This window comes from Chaetomium fimeti (assembly GCF_033439085.1).
Source record: "Chaetomium fimeti strain CBS 168.71 chromosome Unknown B0H64scaffold_3, whole genome shotgun sequence".
NCBI classification, from domain to species: Eukaryota; Fungi; Ascomycota; class Sordariomycetes; order Sordariales; family Chaetomiaceae; genus Chaetomium; species Chaetomium fimeti.
This window is the reverse complement of record NW_026944331.1, coordinates 4,578,658-4,592,673: the sequence shown is the minus strand read 5'-3', so window position 1 is coordinate 4,592,673 and position 14,016 is coordinate 4,578,658. Positions and strand designations below refer to the sequence as shown.

Here is a 14,016-nt window from a genome sequence, read left to right as displayed (position 1 = left end):
TTCTGGGACCATTCAGGTCAATCAATAGAGTAATAGTATCATACAGAACCCGGAAAACCCATGCCGCTCCCCGCCCTGCTCAGTGGCCCGGTTCCACGACCCCCCCTATGCAACAAGGCCCTTGACCTGCTTGTCTTCGAGTTTGACATCCCTCCAGAAGACGGTTGTCACCAGCGCCCCACCAAGAAGGCACACGCTCGTGATGAGCATGTAGCGCTGGGCATCGGCGTATGCCAATGAGATACCCCTCCGCATCGGACTGCCAACGGCGTACCCGAGCTGCGGGTAGATACTGCTGTAGATGGTTTCGATGGGCGCATCTTCAGGGAGGTGCCGGCGCAAGGCCGCCGGGAACGTGCCCGTCCAGATAGATGCCGAGACTGTGGACCCGACGGCATTACCCACGCTGCCGAAGAGGTCCAGGATGGCCAGGATGGCGGCGATCTGCTGGTGACCGACCGTGGACATCATGGCCAGCTCGACGCAAATCACAATGGGCCCGCCCGCAAAGGCCACAAAGATCTGAGTCATGATAACGTATCCGATGTTGGAGTCGGGATGACGGAACTCAATCATGAGACCAACGCCCAGGATCATGAGCGGCAGGGAAAAGTACAGCGCCGCCCATTTGAAGCGTCTGGTGTACCGGATGAGGAACCCGATGACCAGGGCCGAAAAACACGATCCCACCCGGTAGATGTTGGAGATGTAGGTTGCCTCGGTGATGGTCCGGTTCCACACTACCATGAGCATAGAGTTGAAGTAGCCCCCCCACACGGCCGAGTTAAAGAAGACAAAGCCCAGCCCGATGCCCGAGAGGATCACGTTCCGGTCGGCCAGCAAACGCATCGGGACAAAGTTGACGGGGGCGAGGAAGCATTCGTAGAGCGTAAAGGCGACGATGAGCAGGACGCCGAAGACGATGAGACAGATGATGAGCGGCGACCGCCACTGCTGTTCCTGGTAGGACCAGATGCTCAGGGGCGTGAGAAACATGCCCATGCCAGCCGCGAGCAGGACTATACCGAAGAGGTCAAACTCGATGACGAACTTCTTGACCGAGGCAACGCTAATGCGCTGTTTCTGGGTCGAAATGACGCCCATCTTCTCGGCCCGGTGCTGGTTCCAGAAGAACAATGCGATAAGGGGCACAACCACGACAGGGGTAATGATGGAAAAGACACCAAACCCCCATCTCCAACCAGCGCCCCCCATGAAAGCTTCGGAGAGGGGCCCACCAGCCCATGTTGTGACGATGTAGGGCGATGTCGCGAAGGAGAGCATCAGGCCTCGATTCTTGAGGCTCGACGTGTCGGCAATGAAGACGGTCAAACAATAGCTCACCCCCTGGGCGCTAAAGGTTTTTGTTCTAGTTAGAATGGCACCATATCCGTTGAGATTGAGACCTCACATACCCGACCATAGAAAAGACCTGTGCGGCCGCATATGTCTCGACGTTCTGGCATGCTGCCATCATACAGAAACCGATTACCCAGATAACCAGCATAAGAGTCATACCCTGCGGCCGGCCCCAGATATCGAGGACCTTAGCTAGGGGCAGCTTGGACAGGCCGGCGATAATGCTCGCAAAAATACCCGTCGCAGCTGTCAGGGAGTGCATCGAGAAGGAACTGGTGACGAAGGGCGTGAAGGCGCGTGTCGCAACCTCCTGCAGCGAGGGTGACGAAGTAGATGAGCCATATTCTGCGTAGGTAGGTAGGCAGGTAGCCAAGGATCAGCATCACATCCTGATTTCACCGGCGTACCGCAAGACATTAATGGACGACACGAGCACTCACATCCCATAAGCCGCGACCAGATGCCACTTGGTCCAAACGGAGGCCGCGGCCTCGATGTTTTGAACGCCGGGCTGTACATTGTTCGAAATGCTGTCCGACTTTTCGAGATCTGACTCTCTCGCCGGCAGGGAATCGACTTGAGGGTTCTTGGAGTCGTCCGAGGGGCTAATGGCATCGCCCTCGGGCCGTGATAGAGGCGGTTGCATAGCTAATGTCGATGTTGGGTCACGCACTCAAGCTTCTCTTCAGCCGCAATGGCAGAAGAAGGGACGGGAGAGAAAGGTGAGGGGAAAGGCCGAGGTGACATTGTTCAGGTCTCAAGTGCCCATCCAAGGCCGCCGTCGCACCAACTTCTATAATTAATTACCGGGGGATCTCGGCTCTCCTCGCTCAGTGACAGTCCAACGGCCGCCGTATCCCCCCCATTTACACCCTATCTCCGCCGGTTGCGCAACAACGATGGGGACGGCGGAGACTGGCGTTCGGCAAGTGAGCTCCATGATTCGACCAGGCGAAGACGGGACCAAGGTCGACAAGGGGAGGACGGAATGGGTCTATTCCCGTTCAGGGCAACCCCCCGCGTCCGCGTCGGGTGCGGTGGGGCAGATTGATCTTATCAGATCATCAGACCATCTGATATGGACGCGCCCGGAAAACTCTTCCCCTGGACCCCAATCCCGCCAAGGAGCTGGGCCCGCCCGCAGACCCATTCTCGAGCCATTAAAAGATCCTTTCCATGTGACGGCATAGACGGGGACCAGCCTGTCCCCGTGAGGAACAAGCGAGATCGGCCCATCCTTGTCCCAAGGCTCCCAACACGCACAATACTGCAGAGGGGGAGGGAAGGCAGGGGCGGGGTCGAGGAAGCCCGATGGGAGCAGTTCGGTTCACCCGGTTCGGCTGTCGGTGTGTGCAGGACAGACGTGCACGCATACTGTGTACATATACCAGGAGGGCTTGCCTCTGCAGCAGCAAATATTGGTCCTGGCGTTGCATTGCGTCTCTCGGTCTGAAACAGTTTCGCAGCATCATCAGTTACTCGTCGTGGGCTCGACAGACACTAGACAGAACAAAGCATCCATATCGAGATTGAGAAGCCCCCCGGACGCCGAACTCAACCGCTCGCCAAGATGAAGTGCTTTCCTCTCTTCCTCAGCGCCGTCGCTGTGGTCTGCGCTGCGGCAGACTCACTCAGCACCTACATTCCCAAGTGTGCTGTTGGCTGCTTGACGACGGCTATTGACACCGTCACCTCTTGCAAGGGGCCTGAGGATCTCGAATGCTTCTGCATCGCCGACAACTACCGAGCCATCTACGACAGTGGCGTAGCCTGCGTCCTCCAAGCATGCGGCAACGACGTCTCGGTCGGTAAGTCCTCTTTTCCCGGCATCCAGTCGTCCGAGTGTCATTGTTAGCCAACCTTTCGGTTCTCTCTACAGGCGAGGTTCTACCAGCAGCGGCAAGGATGTGTGAGGAAGTCACCGGGGCCGGCGGCAAACCTGTCACTTCGGTGGGCTCCCTTACCACAAGTGCCACCACCCCTGGGCCAGCGGCCGCGAGCACAACATCGAGCTCACCGAGCCCCAGCACGAGCATCAACTCCAATTCAAGGCTCAGGGCTCACTTCTTTCAGGGTATTGCCCCATTGGTCCTAGGGGTGGCCGTGAACGTCTAAGGGGGGGTTGATAAAAGATGATGTATTCTCGTATAATTTTCAGGGCATGGGAGGTACTCCATGATGGCTCGCCACGGGCGACTACCACTCTCATCGTATTCCAGAATGTTTCATACGCACCCAAGCGCAGACTGAAACCCACCATGGCACATCCACTCAATGAGCCCCGAAACTGCCGAGACTCAGAAGGGGTTCCAAACTCCTCGGACCATTTCATGTTCTCATCTCGTGAAATTTAGCTACCTACCTTGAGCAAGTTGATTGTCCCTGGTTCTTCCATTTAACCCAACCAAGGTTGGCAGGCCCAGCTACCTTAACAGTTTCGGCGACCGAGTTATTACAACGAGCCAGCTTGGCAAGCGTCTGGTTTCCGGAACTCCCTGTTCCCTGAGCCGTAGACGCAAAATCTTGATCAATAGATCGGCCTATCGAATAGACGACTCCCCACCGCTGAATACCTAGTAGTCAGAGACATACGCCTCTCCCCACGGTTGCATCCAGGTGTCTGTCGGAATCAGGTCAGCGTCCATTCTATCCCGGAACGACAAGCAGAAAAGTTACTCACCATAAGTAGAAGCAGGCTTGGTATTACAAAGCCAGACAATGGTCTCGTTTAGACCATACCGCAAGTCGTCCCTTGGAAACTCCTTGACCACGGCAGCGTATTCTTCCTCCGTTATACCCAGTTGAGGGCCATCGAAATCCGTGATAATGCCCTTATGCACTACCTGGACATCCAGTTCCTTGAATAGGGCGATGCTCTGCTGGGTATGCAACGCAATAGCGTCCCAGACCAGCTGCACTCGCCGCTCTTCCCATTGTTTACCGTCCCGGTGGTCTCTGATAAAGTCCCGAGCAGCGATCGCGCCATCAACCTCAAACCGACGGTCGACGCTGACTACGGGCGAGCCATCGTTCCGATCCCAGCCCAAGTCGTGGAGAAGCGCGGCCACCGCATGAACCTCGAGATCGATGGTGGCACGCAGCGTTTCGTTATGATGGATGACGAGTGCGCCGAACAGCCACGAACGCATGATATGTTTGTATGTGAAGTCCTGGCCGTTCTGTCTAGCGAATGCCTCAGCCGCCCGCACAATCGGAGTATCGACGACAGAGACGCCCCCCAAGGTACGTTTCGGATAGGGGCTCAGTCCTCGGCCGCCGAGGAGGTTGCTCGGGATCAGGCTGGCTTGTGAGAGAGAAGACAACAAGCAAGCGGCAAGAATAAGCCGCAAGCTGGAGACGAGGGTGATGGCGAACATGTTGGCGACCTATCGTAAAGGCGGTTGGGGTAAGACGGCGATGGATGGTTGTCGTCAAAGAACACTTCATTGCGAGCATGAAGGGCACGGTCTTAAATAGACATTTAGTCCAGCCAAATCACACATACTCGACAGACCTACAGTTTACCCGTGTGGCATCGGATCTTAGTTTGTACCCGAAGAGCTTCGGAAGTTGGCTTGCCTACCAGCCATGCGGCATGCCTCGTAGTCTCCGAGTTTTCCGGCTTACAGCCGTGAACATTAATAATGCTTGTCGGAGTAAATATTGAACACTGGTTGGTGTCACCTCATCAGTGACTTTGTCGATGTGTTCTAGATTACAAACCGGCATGGTATCGGATTATGAGTCGATTTGCATCTAACGACAGAAGCTGCACTGAGGATAGCATGACGGCTCTAATCACTTACCGCACCAAGGCCAAACACGAGCCGTGTCAGGGCGCAACATGTACAAGGTCCGCATCTCATCACGATAGCCGTTGTTGAACTGACCGTGGCATCCGTCCACATTAAGTACACGGTTACCGAGGTATCTGGGCTACCTAGTCAACAGGCTGACGCCCCCCTTACCGGCTCCGCCGCCGCCGTGGACACGCCCAAGATCGTTGGAAACCTGGTATGGCCGTTAGCGAGAACCACGGGATGCCCTAGCAGACCCGGGGTTTTGCAAAAAGAAATGCCATCAAAAACATAAACTATGGGAGATGGGCAGGCCAACCAACCCAACCGCCTGGCACGTGTGAAGGACAACTGTGCACATCTTCCACACCCAGATAGAGATGTACCTACCTACCCAGTAGGTCGGCCAGCTCCCTCTCTCTTTACACACACGCAACCATATACAGCCATGGCAAAGGCAGTACGAGTCATAGGAGCTTTATCCAACATGGCCTACCCATACGGTCGTGTTATGTCATAATAGAGAGAATGCAAACTACGAAAAGGAGCACAAGCCGTAAACACTAGCATGTAAATTCTGATGATAATTCAACAACATCGCACCGGCTGTCGAAAGTTTAGCTATGTAGCTACATGTTGACTTGTCCTGTCTTCGACTCCTTGTCGCCAAACTCGCCACTAGAAGGGCACCTAGCCAACCGCAGCCTACAAAACCTAGGCCAGTGGGATAAATCGCTCAAGATTGTTGACCCGGTTGACCAAATTCTCCACGTTATCGTGAGTCTCGGAGAGCTTGTCCAGAAGAACCACGTCGTTAGACTCAACGGTGAGAGTCTTTGTACGACCTTGAACCGTCTTGTCATTCTTCTCAAAATGCATATCAAAACGGCTGTCTGCCTGATAAATGGCCTCTCCCAGCGCGACGGTATTGCCGTAGCGTGGGAAAGGTCCAAGGCATTTTTGCCATTGAATTTAAGACTGCAGTTGAAGATGTTGCCTTAAACAAAATGCTCCTTGTTTTCGAGCTTGAGAGGAAGTCGTTCGCTCATGGTGGTGATGCTTTCCCTAATTATCAAGTTAGCATATTATAGACAAACAGGCTTTCTTTTTGAATGACTTATTACCTGTTAGGGTAGTTCGGTTATGGACGGCGATGAAGCAGGTAAAGAGGTGAAGCAACTGGGTAGCTTGGTGCAGTTAGAGAAAGGGAGATTCGTCTGGCGGCACCGGAGCTTTCTCCTTATTGGGAGGTGATTGATTACAGGGTAACTAGCACACGCACATGCCACTTCGGGTTGTACATAAGGAACGTCTTCCCCAGTAGCGAACTCAAAGCTCGTGAAGAGGGGCGCGTGTGCTCGCCGCACATGGTTGCAAACGGGTTTACTGCTTTCGGCAAAGGCTGCATAGGTAGGTAGTAGATCGAACCACCACTGACCCTACTCGAAGGAGTTGAAGATGAAACCCCCACCCTCGTGACAACTTTCGAGTTGTCGGAGGTACCTACGAAATCCCGGCTCTTGGGGTTAGTCCTCTAAACGTGGGCTGCCCGGCCACTGGCGACACCTGATACCCAAGGAGGTCGAGATGAGCAAGCGATGCAGCGAGGAAGACCCCGGCTCTCTAGGTGGGAAAATTGATGACTTGTACTCGGTACTTCTGGGTTACGGGACGCTTGGCCTTTCCTTTTCTTGCTTTTTCTTGTTACTTCTTTTTTAGGAAGAGCTAGGGGTCATCGCTGGCGACGAACAGTGGCCGACTATGTTTGTCTCCCATTCCGATTGTAATGGCAGGTAGTACGGAGTACATTGTTGTTATAACTACAGCCACAACCCTCTTTACTACCAAAACCGCTCCGACCAAGACCCCTCAAGGCCCATGAGTGACGGCCCACGATCTGATCTACCGTAATAATATATCCCTGCTTCAGGCAAGGAAGCCGAGCCCAGGCCAGCAAGTACCCTACCATAACATGAACGGCACTCGCATCCGCCCAGCCGCGTTTGTAGCAATGGAGCTCGAGCTCGTAGGCGCGCCGGTGGTCACGGTGCCGTTGGGGGTAAAGGTAGTCGTGATCGGCTCCGACACCGTCGTGGGACTCGGACCATCAGTGGCACAACCGTCCATGGTGACGATAGCGTAGCTGGTCGAGCACCAGATCCCGTCACACCCTGCTTCGCAGGGGAAGTCAAGGTGAACCGTCGGAACGGGGGTTGGGCATCCACAGGACTGGGTGATAGTAGATACTTCCAGACAGGCTGGGACAACGCAGGTCGTGCAGAGCTCCCGGGTGGCTGTCACCGACGCACAGGCAGGGGCTGTCGGAAGGCTGGGGGTCGGGGTTGTGGTGTTCGGCTCGTCGTCGGGAAAGCTCGACTGGGCGAGGATAACGGGGGCCCTGACCGCAGTGTTAGTCGTGAGAGCTAGGGAACGCCGGGGGGTGTCGTCGAGGTATTGAGGAAAAGAATACCTACAGAAAGGCCACGGCTGTAACAATTGACTTCATGGTATGTTTCTTCCGGTGAATACTTGGAAACTGAGGGCTACACACAGAGAAGGCTGTGTGAGTCTCGTATATTTTCAATCGTCTTTCGTCCATTTATGCATGTCCAAACCTTGGCGTAGCTTACCCTTTGGCGGCCAAAGTTTTGTCCGCACCAGTTTTCTGGGACTTTCTCGGCCTCGGCAGCAGAGATTCCTATGAAGCTCATTCGCTTGGCCAAGCTTCAAGCTCGTATTCAACGTGATTATCTTGACAATGGGGTACCAAAACAAGCCACCGGGTCTCACCAACATGGTTGATGTGACAATGTGACTCAAAAGCCGTCTAGTCCGAAACAGGACGGCCTGTGAATTGAAGAGTTGTGTGAGGTGACTTCGGCGGCAAAGGTCATCGAAAAATACGAGCTTGAAGCCCAAGCGTGTAGGTTTCTATCATCCAATGGAATGATCACATCAGAACCGAGTCTCCGTTTGGCGGGAACATCTGCTCCAACGACTGAGGGCAAGTCCACATGACGAAGGCGGTTGCCAGATAGTGGAACAAACGCTTCCAAACCGGGATGTCGGACCAGTTCCTTTTAGTTGTATCGAAAGCGAGGAAAATCACGAGATTCCCGACAACGTTCATGAGCCGGAAAGCCCTGTGGCATGCCTGTCAGCGTTGTCTGGATGAAATACCGGCGGTGGGGTGGCATAAAGCCGGCCTACATATTCAGGGCAAACATGGCAAGGCTGGCCTGCGTGCTGCTTGGGATTGGACCGCCGCTCGCAGTCGCTATCTCGGAAGCAACGTAGTAGATGGGGGGAACCCAGAGTCCCAGAATGACCAGCTCGAAGCCCAACATGTAGTGGTATTTCCCCCACGTGTGGGAGCAAGCGAGCAGGGCTAAGGGAATCCACAATATAATAAAGCTGGCCTGGCAATAGACGTAACGTTAGCACAGCTGGTCGTTCCCCGTCAAAAAACGAGGCCGCGCTGCGGGAAGCCGGGCAACTGACCACGGTGGGCGCAAACACCAAGATGGCGTGCCGGTAATACCTCCACGCAAGAGCGGCAGCAACAATTCCCAATCCGAGCTGGGTCCAGCCGATCCAGAAGAAGACGAAGAGAACATCATTGTATCGCTTGTAGCAAAATCGATGCATCTCGGCGCATCCAAAGGCGCCCCCATCGATGATGGGTGTGCCGCACCAGCGGCACACCCGGGCGGTGTCGAGATTGGCCAAGTCGATCATCTTGCCCACGCGGACGCGGGGATCGCGGGCCTTCATGGCGCAGGTGATGCAACGGCTGGCCAGGGGATACCCGGGGTCCGCACGGGTTGACCGCAAAAGGTGAGAGCGAAAGGGATCGTACAGCAGGCAGACCTTGCAGTGGCTGAGAAGCTGGGCGTGCAGCTTAACTGGGCCCAAGAGATCGCGTATCTGCTTGGGGTCGGCCAAGGTGCGGAGCCGCTTGCATGTCCTGCGCAGGCGCACGATGTCGGCGAAGGCGAGACGCTCCAGGATCATGAGCCAGATCTCGTGCGGCAAATTGAGAAGATGGCGGGGGCACGGCTCAGGCGCCGGAGGTGGTGATGGTGGTGGTGGTAGCCGGGTCTGGCCCGCATGGGGGTGACCGGTCCTCACTTCGGCAACCACGCCGGCGTCGGGCGGTGGTGCGGGAGTCACATTGGTACCGTATTCTTCCCGCCTAGTCAAGGAAGAGAATGAGTTCCGGACCGTCTCGCGGAAGCCACTGGGTGAGAGACCAATGAGCTCGTGAATAAAAGTGCCACCTTGGGTGGCTGGCTCCGGTGGCATCGGGGCCGACGGTGAGGTCCCGGAAACGGGAGTATTCCCGACGGAGTCGGTCGGCGGCAGTGGCTTTTCTGCGACGGGAATCATAGGGACGAGAGGAGGCGCTATGGCCCGACACTGAAAGAGAGGAGTCGGGTTGCGGGTGAAAACAAGGTAATGAATATGATAATTGATAATGATTGATAATGAGGAGCCGGGAAGCCCCCCCAAACAATGTGGTGGGCAAGGAGGTATGTACGTGTACCCCGTTTTGCGGTCACCAAGGACCGGACACCAACCAGTCCTAGAGTCCTAATTTAATTTTCCAGGTCGCGCGAATACAGGACGCATCGTTAGCCTGGTGTCTGCGGCTGATGGTGAGGGCCTCGCCACTTGCAAGAATCAGGCGGGGCGCAGGCGGTCAGGAACTTGGGCTGCTTCCAGGCTGCCGCCCACTCCGGTTGTTTGCTCGGTTGCAGAAGAGCAGACGGAAAACGCCACCCACCCAATGTTGCACCGTGACGGCTCTTCTCGCGGGTCTAGTCAATGTGTTAGTTAGAGCCAATTACAACAACTCAAAAATATCAGCAATGGATGCTGCCTTATGAAGTTGCTTTTGAGAGGCACTAAATTCTTCACGCGGTCATCAATGCGTTGCCATGACGTCGGGTTACGAAAAAAGCTGCCAACCTCAACAGCCGCACACACGAGGGACCGCAAGGCCTGACAGGGTTCTGGGGTTCAGGCAGCTGTGGTCCGCTCGGGCAACGGTCGGCCGGGCCTCAGGCGGTCGGTCCCCGGACCCACCCGATTTGACCCCACTTCCATCGGGCAGCTCGTCGTGACTTCAAGTCGGGTTGCAGGCCACGCGAGCACCGGGCAACCGATAACTTGCGCGATACAAATAGGTGCCTTAGGTGTATAGACTGTGTAGGTTGTAGGACTATGAAAGTTCCACAGGAAATAACATACGCGTGTACTAAAACAGGCCCCTTTCAAGTTCTAAACGGAAGACACCTCAGGTACCTCCCGTCCTTCGTCACTCCTCGCAATCAACGCATCGACCGTCACATCCATTCGCTGTTCCGGTGAACCAGCTCATATCCATCGTCATCCGGGTCCTGCGTGTTATAATACGTGGTATTTGTGATGGACGGGACCATGCCCTGGTCCGTCGGCGAGAATACCTGGCCCTCCACGCCCTGTATCCCCTGTAACCCGGACGGGAGGGGTCGCAAACAGAGATCATGCATTTGCTGCCCAAACGCCATGGGAGCATAGGAATTCTGTGACCCGGGCGGCATCACAGGCGAGAAATTTGTTGCCCGCTGGCCCGGGAATGCAGTGTCGAGCGCCAACCCCGAGTCGGTCGGTAACAACCGGGGTCGCTGCCCGTGTCCGAGCTGTCCGCCTACCGTGCCAGCTGTGTTTTGATCTTGGCTACCAAACCCCAAATGGACCTGCATCGGCGGTGGGACAGTAACAGGTTGGCCTGCTTGGCCGCCGCCTGTGTGGTTGCCGGAAAAAAAGCCCAGCATCATTCCCCCGAGGCCATCCACGCCGCTGCTGGGGTAACCGCGGGTGGTGGGCGGCAAATATGGCGCGTTTGGTTGTGGCTCCGTCATTAACGGTTTGTCGATGTTTCCAAACATGTTGGTACTGTGAGGAGTAGCAACTGGTGATGAAAGGGTGCTCTCGGAACGTCCTGAGCCCTGTCTTCCGGGGGTAAGCAGTACCGAGCTCCGCCGACTTGCCATCTGTTGTCGCGACGTGTGTATCCGTAACCGTTTGCGACTGCTGGCCGCCCCACCAGAATTCAGTCGGCAAGCCTCGAAAACCGAGTCGATATGGTTCTTGAAAACATCCAACAGGGTCTCGGCGTTTCCAGCCACTCCCAGTCCCTCCTGAATCCGTTCCCGCAGCTGACCCATGGCATAGTCCGTGTTGAGCTGAGCATACACTTCATCCAACTCAGTCGGGGGCACAAAATCTAAAAACACAAGCCGTTAGCTCTCTGACGCGAACGGTGCTGGTAGAATTTGCATTACCGGGCTCGGGGATGTCAGCATCCCCGGGGAACAAGCAACCCCACAGACCCGTCCAGCCGTCAATCTTGCCGTCCGCCTTGCGTTCATTGAGAGCCTCTTCGATCACCGGCGTGATGCCGTCTTCTGGGTCCGCACTGGGCGGCACCGCCTGGGGGTCGCAGATCTGATCCTTGCCGACAGAAATATGTTCATCCAAGGCCTTCTGTGTCCCCATAGCCCGCCGACACCGAGGGCACGTGAAGGGCAAAACCGCCGTCTGCTTATGGAAGTTTTTGACATGGCGCCTACCCCAAGTTAGATGGCGGCCCGATAAGGGCTAAAGCCCGGTGAGGGGTGCGACACTTACTTGAGTTGAGGAACATCCGGGAATGACTGGACAGCACAATTCTGGAAGTCCCGGACATTGAAACGGACCGGATTCCTCTTGCGGAACGGGCAGCTGAAATGCATATCGGCCAACGGTTGCTGGGCTTGCGTAACCTTCTGCCGTTTCCCGCCACCGGGACTGCCGTCGCCAGCACCGCCGCCATGGTCATCCCCAGCGTTGAACCGTTTCCGACTCCCGCCGCCATTGCCCTGACCTCCGCCTCCCCCGCCACCGGAACCGATCCCATCCGCGACGCCCCCGGCCGGCCAAATCGGAACAGCGTTAGTGTTCGTTCTACCCCACGTTGACTCGTCGATGACTATGCCGGTATTGCTAAGACCGCTGTTGAGGACGATGTGGGAGAGCTCGTCCAAGCAGTAGCTAACAGATTCATAGACCGACGAGGCGGTCCCCACGAGCGCAACGTCGTGAAGCTGAACACCGAATGCCTGCTGGAGAACCAAGTCGCAAACCTCGTGAATTATGTTGTCCTGTGGTTTGGGCGTCGACCGCCCACTTCGGTCCTCGCATCGGTCCGATTCCTCGCTACATATTGAGCTGCGCCGCACACGAGGCCCGGGAGTAACAGCGTCTGCTGGCGCTTCAGCTTCTTCGCGCACGCTCTTGCTCGGGGTGGTCTCGCCGGAGGTCGCCGCCTCATCCTCCACTTCGGCATCAGCATCCGTTTCGTTTTGTCGTGCCGCACTCTCCTCGCCAGATGTCACGCCCATCGTGCCGGGGCCAGTCCTTTCTCCATCATGACTGTCCGCGTGTTCTGGGATGGCGTCGTCCGCCGTAATCCAAGGCTCGATGGCCCAGGTCTCTCGGGCGCCCGAAGAGCTCGATTCCACACCAGAAGGCGGTTTGTCCGATGTACCAGGCACCGTGTATTGGCTGAGGCTCGACTTCCTCGAGGCCACTTGTTCCAGACGACGGTGTCGAAGAGTTAACGCATCGGGCGATGAGCTATAGGGTGATGCTCGGGATTTATCTGCCTCGGAGGAAACGGCCGGGACACGAATTGCTGGCCGTTTCTGCAAGGCTATTGGACGAGGGAACAAGCCGCTACGCCGTGGTGACGACGCGTAAATCTCCGCTTCGATGTTGGAGCCTTCGTCAGCGAAGGCGACGTCGGGGCTGTTGAGATCAGTCAAGTCGGTGGCTGTAGACCCCGCGATGGACCAGTCGGTATTGCTTCGCTGCGGGCAAAAGTCGGAGAGGGAACTCTCAGCGGTATCCCGTCTCTCAAGTCGAGCATCCTCGATTATGTCCTTGTCTCGCCTCACAAAGGGCCCGGTCCCCTGGGATGCGAAATGCTTGGGCGCTAGTTGAGGCTCTTCCGTTGCAGAACTTTCAACGCTCTCACCCTGATCTTGCACCGCCGAGGCCGTCCGGTGTCCGGCCGAAGGCGAGGGCGTTCCAGAGGGGCGCTCCATCGACGCGGTTTTCGAGAGCGCGAGGAGAAATCCTGGCTGGTCGGTCGTTTGGTCCACAAAGTGCCCGGTCGGTGGTCCACAAGTTCCGCCAGCAATATCGTCTGAAGACTGCGAGGTCGCCGGATCTGCGAACCACCTGTCGTGAATTTGGTCCGATATAACTACCAGTGCCGTAGCAAGACCAGTGCGCGGACCAGTCGGGACGCAAGCGGCCAACCCCCCTCACCAACAGGCCGAAGGCTGTGGAGGGAGCAACAACAAGGGCAACAAGGGCGTTGGCAGGCTGCCGCCGACCGTTTCAGCGGGGACGCCCCTTTGACCCAGCCTCAAATCAAAGCATCAGACTATTGGCTGCGGTGGCTGCAACTCGAGAGTCTCTGCAAGGCGGCGGCGCTGTTCGGCCTTGCAGCCGATGTTGGTTCCAACGCCATGGAAATCAGGGGCATCATTGGCTCAGATTGAAATTCGGGAGCGCTAAATTGAAAGCATTCAAGCAATCCGCACGGTTGGTTGCGTCACGAACCAGAGGTACGAAGTAACCCAGGGAGGCGGTTGCACAACTGACAACGTCGGGCGCGCCCTAGGCAACCCGCCTCTTGCATCTCATCGGGTTCATCACAGCTGCCAGTGGGTCGCAGAGGGAAAAGAGCCGAGTGCGCGAAGTCAAGAGCTCATGTGGGGCCCAACCTGGGGAATTCCAAAGCCGGGAGGCAGCCGCAGGCAACAAT

At 56.3% G+C, this 14,016-nt stretch overlaps 6 protein-coding genes across 6 annotated transcripts; 1 reads left to right on the top strand and 5 right to left on the bottom strand.

The window, feature by feature from the left end:
* Nucleotides 1-105: 105 nt before the first annotated feature.
* Nucleotides 106-2,088, bottom strand: B0H64DRAFT_474098 (uncharacterized protein; the record flags this gene model as incomplete). Its single annotated transcript, XM_062808032.1, has 4 exons — nucleotides 1,800-2,088; nucleotides 1,667-1,704; nucleotides 1,412-1,605; nucleotides 106-1,347 (listed from the first exon to the last, which is right to left on the bottom strand). Exons 1-4 carry the CDS (start codon nucleotides 2,003-2,005, stop codon nucleotides 106-108), a joined length of 1,680 nt encoding a protein of 559 aa, XP_062661610.1. The 5' UTR covers nucleotides 2,006-2,088.
* Nucleotides 2,089-2,739: 651 nt separating this feature from the next.
* Nucleotides 2,740-3,710, top strand: B0H64DRAFT_137631 (uncharacterized protein). The gene is made up of 2 exons (XM_062798237.1): nucleotides 2,740-3,167; nucleotides 3,239-3,710. Exons 1-2 carry the CDS (start codon nucleotides 2,930-2,932, stop codon nucleotides 3,472-3,474), a joined length of 474 nt encoding a protein of 157 aa, XP_062661609.1. The 5' UTR covers nucleotides 2,740-2,929; the 3' UTR covers nucleotides 3,475-3,710.
* Nucleotides 3,711-3,867: 157 nt separating this feature from the next.
* B0H64DRAFT_358369 (uncharacterized protein) lies at nucleotides 3,868-4,736 on the bottom strand (the record flags this gene model as incomplete). The annotated part of the gene is made up of 2 exons (XM_062801644.1): nucleotides 3,868-3,979; nucleotides 4,040-4,736. The coding sequence occupies 2 exons, from the start codon at nucleotides 4,734-4,736 to the stop codon at nucleotides 3,933-3,935; spliced, it is 744 nt and encodes a 247-aa protein (XP_062661608.1). The 3' UTR covers nucleotides 3,868-3,932.
* Nucleotides 4,737-7,118: 2,382 nt separating this feature from the next.
* B0H64DRAFT_441492 (uncharacterized protein) lies at nucleotides 7,119-7,662 on the bottom strand (the record flags this gene model as incomplete). The annotated part of the gene is made up of 2 exons (XM_062806576.1): nucleotides 7,119-7,554; nucleotides 7,631-7,662. 2 exons carry the CDS (start codon nucleotides 7,660-7,662, stop codon nucleotides 7,119-7,121), a joined length of 468 nt encoding a protein of 155 aa, XP_062661607.1.
* A 444-nt stretch (nucleotides 7,663-8,106) lies between these two features.
* B0H64DRAFT_441491 (uncharacterized protein) lies at nucleotides 8,107-9,461 on the bottom strand (the record flags this gene model as incomplete). The annotated part of the gene is made up of 3 exons (XM_062806575.1): nucleotides 8,107-8,299; nucleotides 8,367-8,575; nucleotides 8,658-9,461. The coding sequence occupies 3 exons, from the start codon at nucleotides 9,459-9,461 to the stop codon at nucleotides 8,107-8,109; spliced, it is 1,206 nt and encodes a 401-aa protein (XP_062661606.1).
* A 655-nt stretch (nucleotides 9,462-10,116) lies between these two features.
* On the bottom strand, nucleotides 10,117-13,510 carry B0H64DRAFT_137458 (uncharacterized protein). Its single transcript, XM_062798235.1, has 3 exons — nucleotides 11,832-13,510; nucleotides 11,486-11,769; nucleotides 10,117-11,427 (listed from the first exon to the last, which is right to left on the bottom strand). Exons 1-3 carry the CDS (start codon nucleotides 13,286-13,288, stop codon nucleotides 10,505-10,507), a joined length of 2,664 nt encoding a protein of 887 aa, XP_062661605.1. The 5' UTR covers nucleotides 13,289-13,510; the 3' UTR covers nucleotides 10,117-10,504.
* Between the last annotated feature and the right edge of the window lie 506 nt (nucleotides 13,511-14,016).

Bases quoted from the DNA above. Each gene is read 5' to 3' on its own strand.
- B0H64DRAFT_137631 (XM_062798237.1), top strand. From the start codon at position 2,930: ATGAAGTGCTTTCCTCTCTTCCTCAGCGCCGTCGCTGTGGTCTGCGCT. The intron at 3,168-3,238 runs GTAAGTCCTCTT...TTCTCTCTACAG, and splicing joins CGGCAACGACGTCTCGGTCG to GCGAGGTTCTACCAGCAGCG.
- B0H64DRAFT_137458 (XM_062798235.1), bottom strand. From the start codon at position 13,288: ATGGAGCGCCCCTCTGGAACGCCCTCGCCTTCGGCCGGACACCGGACG. The intron at 11,770-11,831 runs GTAAGTGTCGCA...AACTTGGGGTAG, and splicing joins CCGGATGTTCCTCAACTCAA to GCGCCATGTCAAAAACTTCC. The intron at 11,428-11,485 runs GTAATGCAAATT...TTGTGTTTTTAG, and splicing joins TGCTGACATCCCCGAGCCCG to ATTTTGTGCCCCCGACTGAG.